This window comes from Pelodiscus sinensis, chromosome 2 (assembly GCF_049634645.1).
Source record: "Pelodiscus sinensis isolate JC-2024 chromosome 2, ASM4963464v1, whole genome shotgun sequence".
In the NCBI taxonomy this organism is placed as follows: Eukaryota; Metazoa; Chordata; order Testudines; family Trionychidae; genus Pelodiscus; species Pelodiscus sinensis.
In genome coordinates this window covers 46,525,622-46,548,311 of record NC_134712.1, presented here as the reverse complement: position 1 = coordinate 46,548,311, position 22,690 = coordinate 46,525,622, and the positions used below count along the sequence as shown (strand labels likewise).

Here is a 22,690-nt window from a genome sequence, read left to right as displayed (position 1 = left end):
CCCAGAAGCCCTCAGAGCCAGCCCAGTCCTCCCCATCGGGGGCTCGTACCCCATTCCTCCCTCACCTCCTTCCACTTACCCTTCCCTAGCCCCCCTTCTTATTGATGTACAAAATAAAGATAACGTTTCTTCCAACATTGACTCTGTCTGTATTGAACAAAACTGGGGGAGACTGGGAAAAGGAGGTGGGAGAGGGGAAGAGAAAGGCTGGGAGAGGGGAGGGCAACTAACATGATCAGGGGTTGGGAACAGGTCCCAGATGAAGAGAGGCTACAGAGACTGGGACTGTTCAGCTTAGAAAAGAGGAGACGGAGGGGGGACAGGATAGAGATCTCTAAAAGCAGGGATTGGGTGAGAGGGTGCATTCAGAAAAGTTCTTCATGAGTTCCCATAAAGAAGGACTAGAGGACACCAAAGGAAAGGACTGGGTAGCAGGCTTCAAACTAGTAAGAGAAAGTTGTTGTTCTTCACAAAGCAAATAGTTAACCTGTGGAACTCCTTGCTGCAGGAGGCTGTGAAGGCTACAACTAGAACAGTTTAAAGGGAAGTGAGATCAAGTCATGGAGGTTGGGTCCATGGAGTAGTCTTAGCCAGGGGGTAGGAGTGGTGTCCCTGCCCAAGGTTTGTGGAAGGCTGGAGAGGGATGGCACGAGACAAATGGCTTGGTCACTGTCTCCGGTCCATCCCCTCCAGGGTCCCTAGGGTTGGCCGCTGTCGGCAGACAGGCTACTGGGCTAGATGGACCTTTGGTCTGACCCAGGACGGCCATTGTAAGCTCAGGGCTCAGGGTCGGGGGTCTCAGTGGACCCCCTTGATTTTCGTGCACACCTGCTCCTGGGTGGCCGGGCTGGCAGCTCTCCTGCCCTAGACGGCCACTTTCCTGTGCCTAGTGCGGAGATCGTGGACGAGGTCCACGATGTCCACACTAGCCCAGGAAGGTGCCCGCCTCTTGCGGTCCAGGGCAAGCTCCCGGGAGCTGCCAGCCTGGTCCCGGGAAGAGGGGGTAGTCTGGGGGTCATCGGGTGGGTGGCTCTGTGCCGTGCCAGGTGCAGGGTCTGCTGGCTGGGTGCTGGCAGGCTTGCACCTGGCACGGGCACCGTAGCCAGCCCGTGCCCCTTTAAGGGGTCCGGGGCCGGGAGGGGGGCATAGAGTTTCCCTGGTGTTGGCCAGAGTGGCCACCAGGGAAACCTGGGGAGGGCTAGCCTCCCACTAGTTCGAATTAAGGGGCTACACACCCCTTAATTCGAACTAGTAAGTTCGAACTAGGCTTAATCCTCGTAAAATGAGGTTTTCCTAGTTCGAACTAAGCTTTCCGCTAGTTCGATTAAAATTCGAACTAGCGGAGCGCTAGTGTAGCGGCTATGAATGTTAATTCGAACTAACGTCCGTTAGTTCGAACTAACATTGTAGTGTAGACATACCCCAACTGACATAGATAATGAGGAAATGAGGCCTTTACTAATCAGTAAGATCTATCACTTTGAGGCCATAAGCTTTCTTTGCCTCCTTAGCTGGCCTGTCTGCCACACCACATTCTTATGGTACTTACAGTACTGCTTGATGTAATAACACACTGCACTCATATGAAAGGTTCCTCTCAGAGTCAGACTGCCAGTTTTTCCACTCTCTTTCTAACTTGAAAAATCTACCTATTGGCATCTGTTGACTATCATAAGATTATTTAGCAACTTCCCATCAACTTCCTAAATATACAATGACTTTTCTAAGTAATCCAGTTGTTATGAATTGTGAGGTATATTTAGGACACTTGATTTAGCATGGTATCAATTATCCACATAAAATAGCAAGTGCATTACAATGTATTAAATCCCATAACTGTTTAACAGATATTCTCAAGAACAAGATTAAATCAGTCTATTTTAAACACCCACATTTAGTTGCGTTACTGGTGGGTGTCCGTTGCTATGTACTGTGCTCAGGATACTCTCTTACATGTTTATATTTTTATATTGAAGTTTTATTTATTTTTATTTGACAAAACGGTCAGGGTTGATTGGAATATATTTTCCATCATAATTCCTTTTGGTTTTGAAACTTTATACTGTATATCAGGCTTAAACAACTGCTTATATTCCTTCTGTTCTTGCCATCTCCTCAGATTCATTTTCAGATAGCTGTTACGGAGTTTGTTTTGTTGTGTTTTGCCTTCCAATTGTCAGAGCTATCCATTGTTGTTCTGAAGAATCTGGGGATTTTTGTTCATTTCAGGAGAAAGCATGAAAGGCATAGCGAGCATTTCTGTTACTGTGAAAAATTCCAAAGGTCACTCCACTGTATAGAAAGGATAATGGCAGATCAGCGCAAAACTAGAATTTCTTTTCCATTTGAAAGTTGCAGAATTCTAGATAATTCTTTCTTTAATGTATCATTGGTTGTATATTAACAATATTCTGTAACCCTGCTGGCAGTTAGTGAAAATAATTTCAGGCCAGGTACAGACCTCTAGAAATGGTAAGAAACTTGGGAGAAGGAAAATTCCAGTTCAATACTTTTGAGGGGGGAGAAAACTTTTAGAGTACTTGGTGACTGTGGAAAGACATGTAGACGCTTCATATGCACTCCTGAGACCCAACTTTATGGCTTAGTATACCTGTGATACGCTGTACCCATATGACACTCTGTTCTTCATATTCATTGCTTTTTATATGGCTGTATTTTGTACTATATATGCATTGCGAGTATCATTTGAAAACTCATAATCTACTGAATATCGTTGTCCCGTTAAAATGTGTGTATCAGTGTTGTATCTGGACCTATGAGATTTTATTTATGACTGTTACTGAAATAACAGTCTGGGTAGAGCCCTCAGATCATTTTTTTAAGGACAAGTGGAAAACCAGTTAGGTACAAAAAAGTAGGACCAGGCACAGATACAAAATTTGTATCTGCATCTATAGCTGCAAAAATAAGCTGCGGATATAAAGCAGATATCAATGGATTTACAGGGGTCTACTAAAAAGCTATTACCTATTTAATTGAACATTCACCAGGAGAGGAGTATTAAACTTACAATTCCTTTGAGGAACAATTAGCAGCTCACATTTGCCAGGTAGCTTCCTAACCATAATTCAGGAAGGAGTTTTCTAGTAAAAAGGAACAGGACATAAGACTAAGGGGGAAAGGACCTTTGGCCACCCTCTCTTCTCCGTCTTATGTTGCTTTGATCATTGCATCAACGAGTAAGTAAAAAGCATTGAAATAAGGGTATTGTTCCCAGGCTGAAAGGAAATCCAGACTATGAACTGAGAACAGTATATAGTATCTTATGGGATAAGAAAGCTAATTGCTTCAAATTTTATTTGTGTTGGAAAAGTTTAAGAATGATGTTATGGTTTTATCTTTTTAATTCATCTGTGACCCATTCTGACTTTTTATTCCTTATCACTTATATATCACTTAAAATCCATCCCTTTTCTAGTTTATTGTTTTATCCAAACTAGTGTGTTTTGGTTGAAGTATATGGGGACCCTCTACTCAGGTTAACAGTGGTTAGTACATAATCATAGAGTCATAGAATACTAGAACTGGAAGGGACCTTGACAGGTCAACAAATCTAGTCCCCTTTCCTCATGGCAGGACCAAGCACCACCTAGATCATCCCTATTGGTTGTCTATCTAACCTGCTCTTAAATATCTTCAATGATGGAGATTCCACAACCACTCTAGGCAATTTATTCCTGTGTTTAATCACCCTAAAAATTAGGAAGTTTTCCCTAATATCCACCCTAAACCTCTCTTGCTGAAATTACTTGAAAGCTAATATCATGACCCCTCTTTGTCTTTTCTATTCCTAATTAAACAAACCCAATTCTTTCAGTCTTCCCTCACAGGTCATGTTTTCTAGACCTTTAATCATTTTTGTTGCTCTTCTCTAGACTCTCTCCAATTTCTCCACATCTTTCTCCAACTGAGGCCTAATCAGTGCAGAGTAGAGCGGAAGAATGACTTCTTGTGTCTTGCTAACAACATTCTTGTTAATGTATGCCAGAATCATATTTGCTTTTTTTTTCAACATTGTCACACTGTTGGCTCATATTTAGCTTGTGGTCCACTATAACCCTATGATCCCTTTCTGCAGTACTCCACCAAGATAGTCACTTCCCATTTTGTGTGCATGAAACTGATTGTTCCTTCCTAAGTGTACTTTGCATTTGTTCATATTAGACTTCATCCTATTTAACTCAGACCATTTCTCCAGTTTGGCTTGATCATTTTGAATTATGACCCTATCCTCCAAAGCACTTACAACCCCACCCAGCTTGGTATCATCTGAAAACTTGATAAGCATACTCTCTGTGCCATCATCTAAATCGTTGATGAAGATATTGTACAGAACTAGTTTCAAAACCCCTGTGGAACCCAACTTGTTATGCCCTTCCAGCATAACCATTAATAACTACTCTCTGAGAACAGTTATCCAGCGAGTTATGCACCCTCCTATAGTAGCTCCATATAGGTTGTATTTCCCTAGTTTATTGATAAGAATGTCTATCAGTTCTTTGTAAGATAGTACTCTGTGTCGTCCTTACCAGATAAAGTCATGGAACTGGTCAAGATAATGGTCCAAAGACACATCAGCCTATTCTGCTTGCAGGAAACCACATAGCTAGGCTATGAGAACTGTAGTGCACAGCTACCGGGGAAGGAGGAATGAGTGGAGGCATGGTGACCAATTATGAACACCACACAATAGGATTGAAGAGGATGCTAAACTGTTTGACATAGGCCTAGGCAATCAAAGTGTATTAGAACCTCCAGTGCTGGGATCTGGGATTATGGAGATTTTAGGCCACTGCTGCTTCCAAATGACCATGGGAGATTTTGGCTGGGCTCCATAGGAAGTACCACCCAGCAAGACTCACAGGACAACCCCTCGCATCCAAATTGATTGCCTGGTACCAGTACTTAACCTAAATATCTGTGAAGATTTGTTATCTGAGCAACTACACAGTGCCTGCCTCTGCTCCAGACCTAGCTTCCAGTAGACACTAAACGAGGGGTGGATAAGATCTGACTTGTGGACCAGATCTGTCCCACCAAGCCTTTTAATCTGACCTGTCTGCTCCTGCAACATGGAGCAGCAGTCCTTTACCCTAAGCTCCCTTCTGCACCTAACTTTGATCAAAGTGCCTTCCTCCCCAATGGAAAAGTCAACTCTGGATGTCTTATCAAAATCTTCCCTCCCACCCCCACCCATCAAAAATTATTGTCCAGTCCTGCCTTAGACTCAGGCTTCTGATCCTGGTTTGTCCTTGATTTCACTATTTCATTGCTGTCTGTAATCTGCCACCTAATCCCAGTCTCCTGACAACCTGATACTGCCTGACTCTTGATATGCTCATTGGCTTTGTCTTAGATTCTGACCTCCTGGTACCTGACTCAGTGAGACTCCTGCTCCAACCAGTAGGTCTGACCTTCCATGTCTCCCTTGTGACAGTTTCCTCAGAACACGTTCGCCTCCAATCTCCAAATCTTGCAACCTCTTCACAGATGATGGAAGGGGTGAGGCACTCTCCAACCAGCAGCTCCCCTTGGGCCTGCAAGATCAAATTGTTCACTTGAAGGTGGAGAACCTCGTACTACCAACTCAGGCTACACAGTGAGCACTCGAAGCTCAGACCCCATGCAAACAACCAGCCCCTTCAGAGGCTCAGGTTGTGCAGCTCACTTCCTAAACACAGACCTACCTGATCAGCTCTCATATGCACAGTGTGAAACGATGATGCTTTGTGCCTGGACAGACAGCACATCCCTAGAACTAGAATTAGATATCACCCTTTGGCTACGTCTACACTGCAGGCTTCCGCGCAAGAGTTCTTGCACAAAAAGTTCTTGTGCAAGAGCACATCCACACCACCATGTGCTTTTGTGCAAGAGCGTCCATGGCAGTGTGGATGCTCTCTTGCACAAGAAAGCTCTGATGGCCATTTTAGCCATTTTAGCACAAGATGGCCATTTCTTGTGCAAGAAACCCCTGTTGCCTGTCCACACGTGCCTTTTTGCGTAAGAGCTCTTGCACAAAAAGGTTTATTCCTCTTAGAAAGGAATAACTCTTGCACAAAACCCCTGTGTTCTTATGATTTACTGTACTTTTTCTTGTGCAAGAATGCACTTGTAGTGTGACCGCTCTGCAATTTTTTGTGCAAAAATGGTGATTTTTGCACAAAAACTCTGCAGAGTAGATGTAGCCCTAGTAAGGTGTGGTTCTCCATTTCTTTACAATGGACTGTGTGCACATTACATTCTTATACAGCTCCCCTGTTTCCATTTATTGAGCTTCAAAAGCAACTTACTCCACAACTCCTTGAAACAGGACTAGGTTTCTACACACCTTCTGGGGGTAAGGGGAAGTCTCTACCATTTAGTTCTGCTGAAACAGAGCTATTAAGACCCTCCTATCTGAGTCAAAATAGTTCTGCTCCTCCACCCAGATAGGTGATGTTTTTTTCCCCGCTTGCAGAAGAAGGCTAGAATTTTTCTCCACAACATCCTAGCACCTGGCCTCCATGTCACACACATGCTGGGAGAGTAGGTAGTTTCTAAGGATGTTTTATGAAAGCATGCATCCTATTTACCTATAATTTTTCCTTCTCCAGCTGCGTTCTTCAATTTATAACCTAGTAGGTCTCCCTTTTTGTCTCCTGCTGATTCTAAAGTGGAATACAGCACCTGCTTAAAAACAGCTAAGAAATTACAAATCATAATTTTTTGATCTCTCTGGTTGTTTGTATCTCAATGGAACAGAAAAAATTCTGATTCCACTAAAAGCACATCTGGCTGCCATCTTTTTCAAATCTGTGCTAATAATGAGACTGAAGGAAGTTTCCAAGGAGTCTTCTTTGGCTTCTAATCCAAAAATTTTAGAAAGGCCTAATGTATTTGGAAAAGTGAGTTACACATAAATGATGTCCTTAAATTTCCATCCATATACAGTAGTCATATAGCTAGACAGGCAATCGATCTTTTCCTTGCAAGTCAGTAAAAAAGCCCAACCCTATAAGTCCTATATACATGGAATTCATATTGATTACAACTGGAGTTTCTACATGTGACATTTTTACAGAATCAGAGCCCAAAAATGAGCTAATATTGTATATAAATTATTTCATTTAGTGATATTGGAGAAGTAGTCTGAGAGAGTATATTTCCATTATAAAAATGCCAATTATTTTTACTTCCTGGTTTCTCACAACCCTCTCAAGAAATTAAAAAATAAATAAAAAAGAGAAACTGGAACCTACGCTATGTCTAGACAGCAGAGCTTTTCCAGGATACTAGAGGTATCCCGGAAAAGCTCTACTGCGTCCAAGGAATGTGTCTGCTTTTTTGGAACAGTTCCCAAAAAAGTGGACGTGTTCATTCGGCATCCCAGTATTCCTCTTAGAGAGAGGAATAAGGGATGTTCCGAAAGAGGAGATTTTTCCGAAATTTGGCCCTCTGTAGACGGGCCCTCTTTTGGGAAAAAAGCTGAAAAAGATTTGCAAATTGCAACTTGCAATTTGCATATCTTTTTCCACCTTTTCCTGGCAGTGCAGACATAGACTTACTCATCAAATTCAAGAAGTAAAGTTGGCTCCTTCAGTAGCTCTGCTATGCTTTTGCTAGGTTGAATGGAAAAGTAGAATCTACAATATATATACAGCAAAATTAGAAGCAGGTATTCATCCTCCTGTCATGAATTTCTATTAGTTGTAGCAAGAGTATGCTGCTTGAAACTGTATTTACAGTAGATTAATCATACTTACATTATAGGATCCTTTAAAAATAGGGCCAAAACAATGGACCTTGGAACAAAACAGTGAATGCTTGTGCTAGCGTGGGTTACACTAGCATGAAACATACATTGACTCCTTGTCCTAAAATTAGAAAAAATAAAATTTATGAGGCCTTCAGTGGTGCAGTTCAACAGGCAATCACGGATGCAAAGGAGTGATTTGCTTCTGAGCACAGATTTATGATCCATAATTAGACACTGGATCCCCCATAATAATAACATTTCCTAATTGTATACTAGGCTGTAATTCAGGGAAGGGTACAATTCAAGGGGACTACAAAAGTCTGCAGAAATGTGAAACTGGATTATAGCTCTTGCCTGTAGAGCAAGCTATCCAGCTACAGAGGACGGCTGGCACATCACCGGGGGAGGAGGAGATGGCTCTGTTACAGGAGGGATACTGGCAGCTGGTTTCTTCTGGCAGCAGGCAGTGATCCACTCCTACTCCCATCCCACATGCCATGGCGATAGAGAACCATTACACTGCCCTGGCAACAAGGTACGATGAATCACCCCCTAAAATGGAGGAGGAGAATCCATGTACCCCCAAGACTGGGAGGTCTGCAGAAGGAAACAAAAGGTAGTGGTGGCGAGAGACTCTTTTCAGAGGGAGAGGGAGAGGGAGCCCCTGTCTGTCACTCTGACATGGCATCCCAAGAGATATGCTGCCTACCAGGAACCTGTATCCAAGACATTAAGGAGGGATTGTCAAGGATCATTTGGCTCGCTGATTACTGCCCTATACTACTCATCTGCGTGAGCACTATTTATACTGGGAGGTATGACCCTCAGAAGCTCAGAAGTCACCACAGGGCTCAGAGATGGCAAGTGAAGGAGCTGGGACCTGCCCTAGCACTTCCATGCAGTTGATGTCTCCTTTGTGTTTACTGCAGCCCCACCAGAGGACAGGGCTGGGGGTGGTATTCAGGGTGGTACAGCTACTGCTGGATAAGATGCCAATGCGGGGATGCTCAGTGGCCCCATGTGCTTCTCTACTGTGCTTCCCAAGAGAGCCCTAGGAGGAAAGGAGCAGAACATTGGCAATTTCTCTGGAAGGGCTATACTGTCCCCAGGCCTGTCCTCCAGCAGGGCTGCTGTACAGACCCCAGGCAGACACAGTTGAATGGAAATGTTGGAGCACCCTTTGCTGCTGCAGTTCCGAAATCTCCGCCGCCCCCTCCCCCCAAATCCCCAGGTAATGTGGGATGGATTGTGGGTAGCAAACAGGCCCAGCCTGGGGGTGGGGCAGAGTCATTTGAAGGGCCATGTGGTGAGATATTGTGCCTCCCCTATTCGCTGATGCCCCACCATAGCAGTAAGAAATTAATTCTACTGGCACCATTGCTCACCTGAGATCTCCGTCCAATCTGAGATCATTCCATTAATAGCTATTCTTTGTTTGCAATTATTTAACCTATTATGTGTCTACATAATTGAGAAACGGTAATTCTTTAATGCTTGCATTTCTCCAGTTTACTTAATGTCTTGCAGGATTGTGTCAAAAGCCATGCTGAAATCTAGTTACATTATGCCGACCGCAGTCGCCCATCCACCAAATCAGTCACCCTGCCAAAGAAGGAAATCAAGGTAGTTTGGCATGATTTGTCCTGGGTAAATCCGTGGTGATTCATCTTCTAGAGGGGTAGCTGTGTTAGTCTGTAACTTTAAAAACAATGAGTAGTCCTGTGGCACCTCAGAGACTAACCAAATATATAGAATCGTGAGCTTTTTTAGGTAAAACCCACTTCACCAGATGAATTGGAGTGGAAATAACAGAAACCAAAAGATATAGATAACAGCTGAAGAAGTACCTGTCAATTGCAGCACCTGTGTTAAGGAGCCTAATTAAGTGTGATGGATGTGTCCCATACATAACTTTTGATGTGGAAATGCAGATGTTAAAAGCAGGAGAGGTATTCACAAATGAAATGTTTTACACAGATTACTTTTTCTGATCTCTGGTTTATACAACTGATGAGCTAATGGCATCTGTTGAACCATCCACTATTTTATCAATTCAAGGATATCTAAAACCAAGTCATTATCATAGAACTATCAGTTAAATAAATTCCTATTAAGCTAAAATCATTTATATTTTATTAATTACAGAAAACATCTCCCCCATTATAGGTTTCAAGCAGGTACTTTCTGACATTTCCCTAAATGCCAAGACTTTAGTATAAAACAAATGTTACATTCCAAGGGGTAGTCCAGAACAGTGAAGGGATGTGTCACCATGACCCTACAAACTGGAGTGCCTCCCATGCTTTGCTGTAATAGCTCCCACTGGGGCCTCTCACAAATAGTCTTTCAACATGCTGTTAACACCCCTAGAGTATGTCTACACTAGCCACCCTAGTTCGAACTAGGGTGGCCAGTGTAGTCATTCGAACTTGCAAATGAAGCCCGGGATTTAAATATCTCAGGCTTCATTTGCATTTTCCCAGGCACTGCCATTTTTAAATGTCCTGTAGTTCAAACTACCTGCTCGCGGCTACACGTGTCACGGGCTAGGTAGTTCGAATTAAAGCTCCTAATTCGAACTACCATTACTCCTCATTGAGTACCACAATTTATGTATCTTTTTCTGCTTTTTTTCTGAAGGAGACTTTTCCAAAATGTGGCCCTTCTACACAGGGCCAAATTTCGGAAAAAACTCTTCTTTCAGAACATCCCTTATTCCTCTCACCGAGAGGAATACAGGGATGCCGAAAGAATACATCCACTTTTTCGGAAACTGTAACCCGGAAAAGCTGTGCATCCTAGACATAGTCTGAATGAGAGGCGAGAGAATTGCATCTCGCTTTATAGTCCAGTCCTGCTTTGAACTTCACTTTTCTGAAGTTTACTCCTAGATAAACTTCATTCCAGCTGTGAGGTTGGAGTTATGGAGTCTAAAGGAGAAAGAGCTGTAGTGCTATGGTTTGCTAAGGTGCAGATCTGTTTCTTCCTGCCGCACCTTCTTTGTCAAAGAATGGCTACTTGACAGGTAAAACTTAAAATACAACAAATAGTCTAGTAGCACCTTAAAGACTAACAAAACATGTAGATGGTATCATGAGCTTTTGTGGGCACAGTCCACTTCTTCAGATGACAGGAATATTAGAAGTTCAGATCCAAGAATAAATAAGTAAAGGAGAGAGGGGGGGAGGAGAAAAAAAGAAAAAAGAGAGAAAAAAGGAGGGGTGGAAAAAGAGAGACACTGAGTAGATATTTCAAATAGTTACAAGAGGCTGATAAGAACAATTAGCATCTCCATTGTTAGGTTGGTTGGATAAGTCATTAGGATGTGGAAGATAGTGTATGAGCCAGCCGATATCCCGGTTCATGCCATTTTCATAAGAATTAAACTTGTGAATGAAGTTAAGTTCCAGCCATTCTTTGTGTATTTGGCTTGTGGAATTGGCCTGAAACAAAACGGTGATTTAGAGGTCCATTAATGAATGTCCAGGCAGATTAAAGTGGTCTCCAACAGGTTTTTGTATATTGCCTTTTTGGATATCTGATTTCTGTGTGTTAATTCTTTCCCATAGAGACTGCCCATTTTGGCCAATATACATTGCAGTGGGGCATTGCTGACATTTGATGGCATAGATCACATTACTGGATATGCAGTTAAATGAACCCCCCGATGTAGTGTCTGATGTGGTTGGGTTCAGTGATTAAATTGCTGGTATAGATGTGTGGGCAGAATTGGCACCAGGGCTGATTGCAAGGGTGGGTTCCTGGATTTGTTTGAGGTTAGGGGGTTGTCTGTACGTCACCAAGATACTATTGACTGAAAGTTATTAGTGTTTAAATAATACATCAGAACGTATATTTAGTACAAATATGTTTATAGCAGAGTGTAGGGTTTGAATTTAGGGGTGCATTTGATCACAAAATGATAGACAGTCCATCATTTAATAGCATATTAAAGTTCAGCTAAAATTTGGTTTGTTGATAACACACTAGGTTCAGTTAAAGTTCTGCATAAAACAGGGAGGATAATAAAGTATGGGCCTACTAAGACAAAGACATTCATTTCTCCAGAATAAAACCCTCTTTAACATTACACAAAAGCCAACATCTCTGGCTTGTAAAGGAAAGTCTTGGGGATGTTTGGTCAAAAAATAGTGTGAATTTAATATAAAAAGGATAATGAAAGATTAATATTTACTAACAGATGTAGGAAGTGGATTCGTAAAGATGAGTTATGTAGTGACAGGACTTCTGGGCAATTAACAGTTTAAAAATATCCACTGGAATCAAAATGTATGTATTATGCTATTCAGTCCTACAAAGTGAGATTATTCAAAGGTTTAGCATAATAAACATGATTCATATTTTGACAATGCAGTATGTCACTAGTTATTGAGTGTATCTGTCACAGTTCCTGAAGTAACTGAACCTTTCATGGCCTCCTTCAGGGAACCCCACTTATGTTTCAGGCATCTAGCCTTGACCTTTCTAGGGACAGGATTCTTCAATTCTCTCACTATAGAATCATAGAATCATAGAATACTAGGACTGGAAGGGACCTCGAGAGGTCATTGAGTCCAGTCCCCTGCCCCCATGGCAGAACCAAATACTGTCTAGACCATCCCTGATAGACATTTATCTAACCTACTCTTAGATATCTCCAGAGATGGGGATTCCACAACCTCGCTGGGAAATTTATTCCAGTGTTTGACTACCCTGACAGTTAGGAACCTTTTCCTAATGTCCAACCTAAACTTCCCTTGCTGTAGTTTAAGCCCATTGCTTCTTGTTCTATCCTCAGAGGCCAAGATGAACAAGTTTTCTCCCTCCTCCTTATGACACCCTTTTAGATACTTGAAAACAGCTATCATGTCCCCCCCTTAGTCTCCTCTTTTCTAAACTAAACAAACCCAATACTTTCAGCCTTCCTTCATAGGTCATATTCTCTAGACCTTTAATCATTCTTGTTGCTCTTCTCTGGACCCTCTCCAATTTCTCCACATCTTTCTTGAAATGTGGTGCCCAGAACTGGACACAATACTCCAACTGAGGCCTAACCAGCGCAAAGTAGAGAGGAAGAATGACTTCTCGTGTCTTGCTCACAACACACCTCTTAATGAATCCCAGAATCATGTTTGCTTTTTTTGCAACAGCATCACACTGCTGACTCATATTCAGCTTGTGGTCCACTATAACCCCTAGATCCCTTTCTGCCGTACGCCTTCCTAGACAGTCACTTCCCATTCTGTATGTGTGAAACTGATTGTTCCTTGCTAAGTGGAGCACTTTGCATTTGTCTTTATTAAACTTCATCCTGTTTACCTCAGACCATTTCTCCAATGGGGATGGTAGAACAGGGATGTAGGCCACCTGCAATTCACTGTGTCTATTTCAGCAGGTCTAACTTTAGTTCCGCAGCTGCAGTCTGGTACTCTCAGGAATAATGGCTGACTTAACTAGTGACCAATCAGCTCACATAAAGCAAAGTACCACTTATTCAGCATAAAAGCATTACAGAGAATAGATAGACCCTGTGAATAGGATTTGTGGTTCTTTAAAACCTATCATGGAAGATGAATGACACCTCTTAAGAGTATATGATCTTACCAGGTGTCACACATCTTCCATGATAGGTTTTAAAGAACCACAAGCCTTATCCACAGGGTCTAATGCTCCATATCAATTTTTGGATCAGGGGAGGGTGATCTCTCTTCAGATATCACAATGGTCAGCATATACCGTTTTGAATTCTTTGTTTACTGGCCTTTGCAATCAAACTAAATTAGTATAAGCCATTTCCCCCAGGTTGTGAGACCACACTTGGTTCATGCCTTAGGATTTGCAGTTATACCCACTTCCCTGCCCCCATGCACCCCACCCCCATGATTTTAGTTCCAGCAGAAAACCCTGTGAACCCATCCCACCCAGCTATGCACACTCACACAGAATTGGGAACACAACCACTAGCCTATAAGAATACATCAAATGGAGAAAAAAATGGTGTTTCAGTACTCCATCGGTCCATAGCATTTGTCACAGTATCACTGGGGGAAAGAAAGATTAACCCTCTACCCTGGGAAATTCTCAAAAGGCATGTAGATATTAATCTTCATCAATCTGTGACTATAAACATGCATGCAACAAAGTAGTAGTGATAGTACATATTAGCAGCTCAATCACCACTATTTTCTTCAACCTACTCGCATGAACTCATTCCAGAAATTTGTAGACAGGTACATGATGACTTTGTCATACTCTGATTCAGTGTAGAAGATGATCAATTGATGTCCACTTTCTTCAAAGAATGATTGTAATGGTGAAGGGACGGACCTCTGAGAGAAAAGGATGACTGTATATATTTATTCCCACAATGTTACTGTTGGTGGGAAGATAATTTTTTACAGGATTCAGCAACTATTACCAGACAAGGTAAAAAGACTGAAAATGACAAGTGGCATGAGGTTGCCTTTTTCTTCTAGAGTTTGTTTCCTTTAGCTACATGAATGAGAACACTTAAATGAGCAAATGTTCTATTTACAGAAAGATGATTGAAGCTGAAGTTGATGTTATCATCTTCAGAAGGAAAAAAAAACACCCTTTCAGCTTATGAATGCCTTTTTTTAATAGAGGGTGGGACACATTTTGCTATGGGTGGAGCAGAATACTGTACATTTATGGTTTGCAGAGCAAATTTGTTATAGGTCCTTTGTCTCTGCCCGGTCTTACTAACTTTTATAATACTCCTTTGTGGAAAGATAGGGTAAATGGTTGGCAATCCTTCAACCATGCCCATGTGACCAGACCATCATCCATAAAAATCAGAGCTTGCCTCCCCTGAGTTCAGAGTCCTGTTTTCCTCTGAGGCATTGATCAGTGCTCATCTTCACATAGTAGACTCCACCTCTCAGTTCATATTGTCTTAAATAAAAGCAAATGTTATTGTTTGTATATAGGTTTATAAAGGAAATAATATTAAAGACCAGGTATGAACTGTGCTCTTCTTGCCAAATAGCCCAGGGTATGTCTACACTACCCTCCTATTTCGAAATAGGAGGGTAATGTAGGCATACCCCAATTGCAAATGAAGCCCGGGATTTGAATTTCCCAGGCTTCATTTGCATAAGCGGGGAGCCGCCATTTTTAAATCCCCGCTCGTTCAAACCCCGTGCCGCGCGGCTACACGTGGCACGAACTAGGTAGTTCGAACTAGGCTTCCTAGTTCAAACTACCATTACTCCTCATTCCACGAGGAGTAACGGTAGTTCGAACTAGGAAGCCTAGTTCGAACTACCTAGTTCGTGCCGCGTGTAGCCACACGGCACGGGGTTCAAACGAGCGGGGATTTAAAAATGGCGGCGCCCGGCTTATGCAAATGAAGCCTGGGAAATTCAAATCCCGGGCTTCATTTGCAATTGCGGTATGCCTACATTACCCCGCTAGTTCGAACTAGCGGGGTAGTGTAGACATACCCCCAGGTAGGTAGGTAGCTCTTGAGCTTAAGCTATGTTTAGTTCTACTTTCCTGAAAATGTTATATCATTCTCTAGCTACCTTTACAGTTCTCAGCCCCTTACTTTGGAGATAGTATTGGATAAATTGCTCATAACTGAAGAACATCTAACATTTATTCATGTTGAGCAAAGTCCCAAGAAGAGTTGGGTGCCTGCAACTTATACTGAAGTCAAGGGTTTGATGTTTATAAATTGTATATGTAGATTCAAAGGTTCAATAACAAAATTAGCTATATCTGGATATATGATTGATATAACTGTCACAAACTCACATGTATAGAGTGTGACAGGAGATGCTAAAAAGGGCATGTAACTATCTTTATCCTCAGTTGACCTCTAAAACCCAGTACTACATCCAGTTCAAAACACAGTATGACACGGTATATGACATGAATACTGTGCACACCATACTATGTCCAATATATAAGATCTGTTTTTAAAACTTGGTCCTGTTTTGAGTGATAAGTTACCACAAAGAGGAGTCCTGCAGAAAAAAGCCTAAGACAGGCATCTAGACCTTGTCAAAAAATACTTGCTGAATAATTTAATCAGTGAATTTTGTGATATTTTTAAAATATTCACCCAGCTGTATAGTCTGGTTTAGCATAGGCATAAAAATTCACTAGGAATGCTTTCAGAGAATGTCCTGTCCTTTTTAGAATGGATTATTTGAAGAATGTTATGAATTCACCCATCTCTCTCCCTTTTATTTTCAAAACTCTAAAATGGGAAGGGCCTTTATACATCTTTTCATCTGTCTCCCAGTATGGTGGCTGCAAAAATGGGCATTTGCTAATAGGAAAAAAATGGTATGTTATTTGCTTCCCCTTGTGGGACTAACTAGGTCATTATCAGTCTCTAGTGCTTTCTATCATTGTATTCACCATCACTGAAAAATCAGTCAGAGCTGGAGACTTAACAATTTAGAATATAATGTAAGATTATTCTCTTGTGGGCAAAATTTGTCCCAAGAACTGAGATGAAAATCCCAGTTTTGTGCTGTTGATAGTAAACAACTTAGCTATTTTTTCTTTTGCATAGTTTACTTTGATGTGCGAGGAAGTGAATGATATGAGTAAAAGTATAATTTATTACTCCTCACCTGCCAAAGATTAGACAACAATTTACCATAATCACATCCAGGAAATGCTTGGAATCCCTGTAAATAATATCTGGTAGTGAAAGGATAATTTTATTATTTTAAAATGTATCTAGGAATAAAGAGAGGGGTTTTATTTTTAAAAAATCAATACATATTTCACAACTAAATGCATCAGATTGGTTGTAAATGTTATTTAATATACTGAAACAATTATGAATTGTTTAGACATGAAAAATCTAAAAAATGAAACTTTTTTCGGTCTCTTGCCACTGACCCACAGAAAAAAAAACAGTCGGGGCTCACACAGAACCAAAAACCCAAACCTCATCTACTCCCAATTCTCCCAAGATGGGAAGCAAAAAAAAAGAAAAAAAAAACAAGCCCATACCTCACTCACACTGAACTCGGCATGTGACACACTCCAGCCTGAATCTTGAAGATTTTCCCTACAGCTGAGATGCTCTTGCCCCACATGAGGGCACCAAGGTTCAGGGGTTCTAGCCCTCGGTGTGGAAACTTTCCATGGGCCAGATCAACTTATTATTTCCATGTAAGATGAAGCATCTGCCAACCTCTATTATTGAAAGTACAAAACAAATTCAATGTTCCTCATATAATTACTCCTGTCCCAACCACTCTGTCCCCAAATCCTTCTTTGGAATGCATTAGGTGCACTCCATAATTAATGTAGGTTGCAACAGGAAGTGGAGCTCTCACTGCAGTAGCTAAAGAGGAAGGGGAGATATAGGGCCAGAACTGTTCTTCCAAGCCCAAGAGAGAAGGAAGAGCTGCACTTTCCCTCCATTCATGCTTTCTTGATTCACAGATTTTTAAGGTCAGGAAAGGAACTAGGAGTCATAGCAGACCACAAGCTAAATATGAGTTAGCAATGTGACTGTTACAAAAAAAGCAAACATGATTCTGGGATGTATTAACAGGCGTGTTATGAGCAAGACACGAGAAGTCATTCTTCCACTCTACTCTGCACTGATTAGACCTCAGCTGGACTATTGTGTCCAGTTCTGGTCACCACATTTCAGGAAAGAAAGGGAGAAATTGGAGAAAGTCTAAAGAAGAGCAAAAAAATGATTAAAGGTCTAGAAAATATGAGCTCTGAGGGAAGACTGAAAGAATTGGGCTTATTTAGTTTGGAAAAGAGAAGACTAAGAGGGGACATGATAGCAGTTTTCAAGTATCTAAAGGGGTGTTACAAGGAGGGAGAAAAATTGTTATTCTTGGCCTCTGATCACAGGATAAGAAGCAATGGGCTCAAACTGCAGCAAGGGGGGGGGGTTAAGTTGGACATTAGGAAAATCTTTCTAACTGTCAGGGTGGTTAAACACTGGAATAAGTTGCCTAGTGAGGCGGTGGAATCTCCATTACTGGAGATATTTAAGGGAAGGTTGGATAGACATCTATCAGGGATGAGCAAGACAGTGCTTGGTCCTGCTGTGGGGGTAGAGGACTGGACTCGATGACCAGTCGAGGTCCCTTCCAGTTCTAGGATTCTATGGTTCTGTGATTCTAGGGTCAGAAGGGACCACAATTATTATCTTGCCTGACCTGTATAGCACAGGCCATAGAACATCACCTAGTAATTTCGGTATCAAGCCCATAACCTTGAATTATAACATATCTTGTAAAAAGATACCGAGTCTTGATTTAAATACCTCAAGTGATGGTGAATCAGACACACTCCTTAGTAAGTTACTCCCCTGTGGAGCATTACTCTCTCTGTTAAAAATGTACATACACTTTTAACCTCGGGTAATACAGTCAATGAAAGGTTGCAATGACACTGCCCATTAGAAGAAATTGCATTGAAGGATGCTATTTTGGGCTTGAGTATTGGCTGATTTTTGTTTTGTTTTTTTGTTTTCTTTCCTGTTTTAGGGAAGCTGTTTGGCTTCCTTTATTTTGCATTAGCATTTGTATTTTCAATATGTGGCAAAGTTGCCCATGTCCCTGAAAAGGTGCTTTTTTATGTTTGATTTGTGTATGTTTAAATAAAATATTTGTTTTATTATGTTAATGGAGAAAAGAATATTATACTTTATGTCTTTGTTTTATAAAACAATGTCACCACCTTCAATTCTCCCTCATGATACACAGCACAGACAAAAATAAACAGAGACTAAATATTGCAGTTGTTTATTTCTTCGAGGCTACATCTACACTGGCATGATTTTGCGCAAATACTTTTAACAGAAGAGTTTTTCCGTTAAAAGTATTTGCACAAGAGAGTGTCTACACTGGCACGGATGCTTTTGCGCAAAAGATGTGCTTTTGCGCAAAAACATCCGTGCCAGTATAGATGCCCTCTTGTGCAAGAAAGCTCTGATGGCCATTTTAGCCATTGGGCTTTCTTGCGCAAGAAATTAACGTGGCCTGTCTACACTGGCCTCTGGCACAAGAATATTTGCGCATGAGGGCTTATCCCTGAGCAGGAGCGTCAGAGTATTTGCGCAAGAAGCACTGATTTCGTACATTAGAACGTCAGTGTTCTTGCACAAATACTCGCAGCCAGTGTAGACAGGTGGCAAGATTTTGCGCAAAAGTGGCCGCTTTTGCGCAAAATCTTGCCAATATAGACACAGCCTGAGAGTTTTACCTAAAGCACAAAGGGAAAGATTTTTAAATGATTTAAAATTATTGGAAAAAATGTTGTGGCTGCCACATTCCACGTATCGCTTTCATCTTCATATTGAAAAATTTAGCTATACTAGATCATCCCTTGAATTCAGGTAGTTCAGTATTCTGCTTATAGTACAGGGCAGTAGTTAATGCTTCAAGGAATATGAAAATGCTTTATAATAAAAGATGCATATATTATAGTGCTGGTTATGGAACCCTAGGATAGTATCTAAACTTCTAGATTAGGGCTAGGCAGGAATTTTTCAATTACAATTTTTTATCAGAAAATGCTGATTTGTCAGAAATAAAATTTTTAGAAAAAACGTATCGGATTTGACAAAACTTTCATGGCGAATGCTTCTCAGGTCCAGGGGAGAGGAAGATTTCAGGTTAATTGTACAATCCAAGTTATTAACCATGAATGGCGCACTAATTCAAAATATATTTTGACTGGCCATTTGAATGGTAACTAGAGATGGTCACAACTTGGAATTTACATTTTGCATGAAATTTTGACTTTCTGAAATTTGTTTTTCTTCTAAATAGAAATGAAGGAAAAAATATACTGTTTTCAAAATGCTTTGTAAAATAGAATTTCTGAAAATTTTCAATTTAAAAAAATTTTCATTCTGGAAAGTTTCAGATTTCCATATTAGAATTATAGTTTTTCATTTTGAAATTTAATTTTAGTTTTTTAATCTTTTATGTTATTTTACATTGTGGCATGTTAGTAGTAGTGGTGCAATATACACATGAAATAATGTAGAATAGTAAAAATGGTCCTCAAATAACATAAAATGTAAATTAAAATGATTACCTGTTCTATTCATTCCCCCTGAGGCACCTGGCATTGACTACTGTTGGAAAATAGGATGCTAGGCTAGACAAACCTTTGGTATGATATAGTTGTTTTTAAGTTAGTCTTAAGAAAAAATTCCAATACAAAAATATTATACTTCGAAAATCTTTTCACCTTGGAAAGTTTCGTCAAAGTCAACATGTTTTCCTAAATATATTGATTTTTTTTAAATTGCATTTTTTATTTTAAAAAATGTACACAAAAAAATTCCAACTTGTCCTTGAACATCAACCATCAACTTATTTAAAGGGTCAATGATGAACAAAGAACTATGCTTGCTATGCTTTATTTTCTGTGAGTTAACATGTATTTTTGTTAAATCTCTGTTTCTAAAAGAGACAGAGGACACAAGGACAGAACAGTTTTACATGAATATAGGTCAACCAAATCAATCATAAGAAATATACCATAAAACTACATGGCCACTTCATTAACTTCAACTACCAACTTCAACTAGGAAATCTTCCTTACATTACTATAATATAAAGCTGAACTGTTAAGATTCTTCCAGTGTAACAGTGGCCCTAAAACAAAAGGAGGAGGAAGAACTAAATTCAACCCTGTATTGCCTATCACAGTGCTAAAAGCCATTTGCCTGGTTCTGCACATCAACAGATACCAAATATCAGCAAGTGACATATTTTTCGCTTTCTCTTGGCCATTTTGCATATTATTATTTATAAATTCAGTTGGAGCATGATGTAACTGTAAGTATGTTCCACTCAATGATGTATTTTAGAGTATCCTCCATGATTTTTAAAGAAGCTCTTGTTCTTCTTGGCTGTGTCTAGACTGGCAAGTTTTTCCGCAAAAGCAATTGCTTTTGCGGAAAAACTTGCTAGCTGTCTACACTGGCCGCTTGAATTTGCACAAGGACTCTGACGATCAAATGTAAGATTGTCAGTGTTCTTGAGCAAATACTATGCTGCTCCTGTTCGGGAAAAAGCCCTCTTGTGCAAATGTATTTTGCAAAAATGGTGATTGGGGCTTTCTTGCGCAAAACCGCATGTAGATTGGCACGGACGCTTTTTCGCAAAAAAGTGCTTTTGTGCAAAAGCATCCATGCCAATCTAGACGCTCTTTTCTGCAAATGCTTTTAACGGAAAAACTTTTCCATTAAAAGCCTTTGCGGAAAATCATGCCAGTCTAGACATAACCCTTGAGTATACTGTTTCCTGTGCTACTAGACATTCCATGGAAGTAGCATGAACAGTCAGTCTCTTATTGTATGTCTACATGACAGAGATTTTTTGGAAAAACGGCAGTTAGTCCAAATAAACTTCACTTACATCCACACTGCAATTGCATTCTTTTGAAAAAAAATCAAAAGAACTCAGGGTTTTTTCCGACATTGGTAAACCTCTTTTTATGAGGAAGAAGCCTTTTTCCGAAAGAGCTCTTTCAGAAAAAGGCATGTGTGGACATGAAAGAGGAAAAAGCACAGGTGCCCTTGTGGCCATTCTGCCTATAGTAATCACAGTTTACATGCGAGATAGCATCCATTCAGTGTGGACGCTATCTGTAGAAAAAGCAGATCACTTTTTTGATGCGCTTTCGCAGTGTGGACGCTCTCTTTCGGAAGAAGTTTTTTCACAAGATCTCTTCCAGAAAAGCTTCTTCCGAAAGAAGCCTGAAGTCTAGACATAGCCTTAGAAGCCTTTTGGACACCTCAAGAATATAAGAGACACTACCAAAGCAGCAGGAAAGTATGCATGCCAACTTCAATGTAGCTGCTTTCAGTAAGTATAATGGAATCAATATTTTTAGTCTGGAAATCCTAACAAGCTGAAATCAATACTAAATTCAAACTCCATTTCCAAAGACAGTAAACCTTGAAAGGGACCTCATTTTCAAAAAATGCTGAGTTCTCTACTTTCAGAAATTTGTTCTCAAGTTTGGTGTACAGAAACAGGAGTCATTTTTGTAAGCCTTAATTTCTGAACTTTGCTTTGTTTGGGCTATAGTAAACTGTTTTGTCATACTTGAGGAAGCAGAATAACTAGCAAATAGAAATACAATATTAGTGTTTTTTATCCTTTCCTTAGCTATGAATGTTGAATCATCAGCACTAAGCAATTATTGATTCTAAATGAGTTATCTTAGAAAACCATTTAGCTGATTCTGTTTGCCTATGTATAATAATGATGTTGTCAATGATGCATCCAGATTTCCTTTAAATAGATTTTGGGAAAGAGAGATGGGCTGGTTTAGCCTGAAATGAAATTGATTTATGTATGTTGGGTTGTGTCCCAGATATAAAAAAGGCCTCTTTCCTGTAATCTAGACTTGAATAATTATGCTAAGGTTAAAGGTTTAGGATATACCTGAGGCTTTTCTAGTCTCCTATCTATGAATTCTTAATAGACTATAGAGATAGTTGTTGTAGAGACTGTTGACATCTAGTTTTTATAGTATAAAATGAATTTGTTTTAGAAACTTTGAAACAGAAATACATCTACTTCATGACAAAGGTATCAGAGGATGAACATGGGATCAAGTTTGTTGTGCTACTAGGTCTACCGAAAAGAGGCCAAGGACTATACAACATGTTAAAAAGTGTATATGTGCTGTTGAGATTCCCCCATAAGACATTTTCCCCTGTGAGTAATGCAGCTTATGGGTGATAAAAACATTGCAAATCAGAGATGCTCTAGCACCCAGATTTTAGACATAGCAATATGCCCTAGGTTATAAAAAAATAATTTCATTATGTCATTTGTGACAGAGACAGGCCAGAGGGCTATAGAAAAGTAGTGGAGAGAAAATATATGAGCCCCAGATTAAATCGGTCTCTGTTCCCAGGGTAGACTGAAAGGGCTAATCCAGAAC

The 22,690-nt window shown here is 40.4% G+C and overlaps 1 protein-coding gene across 12 annotated transcripts in view; it reads left to right on the top strand.

Annotated features, from left to right (window-relative positions):
• The window catches only part of RALYL (RALY RNA binding protein like), a 566,823-nt gene that overhangs the window by 469,154 nt on the left and 74,979 nt on the right, over window positions 1-22,690 (top strand). For 9 of the 12 annotated variants that reach the window (XM_025179532.2, XM_075920455.1, XM_075920456.1 and 6 more), the window contains one exon: window positions 9,287-9,382. The exons of the other annotated variants lie outside the window; for them this stretch is intronic. In XM_025179532.2, coding sequence (XP_025035317.1) covers window positions 9,287-9,382 — 96 coding nt within the window. The remainder of the gene's footprint in view (window positions 1-9,286; window positions 9,383-22,690) is intronic. 12 annotated transcript variants of the gene reach the window in all.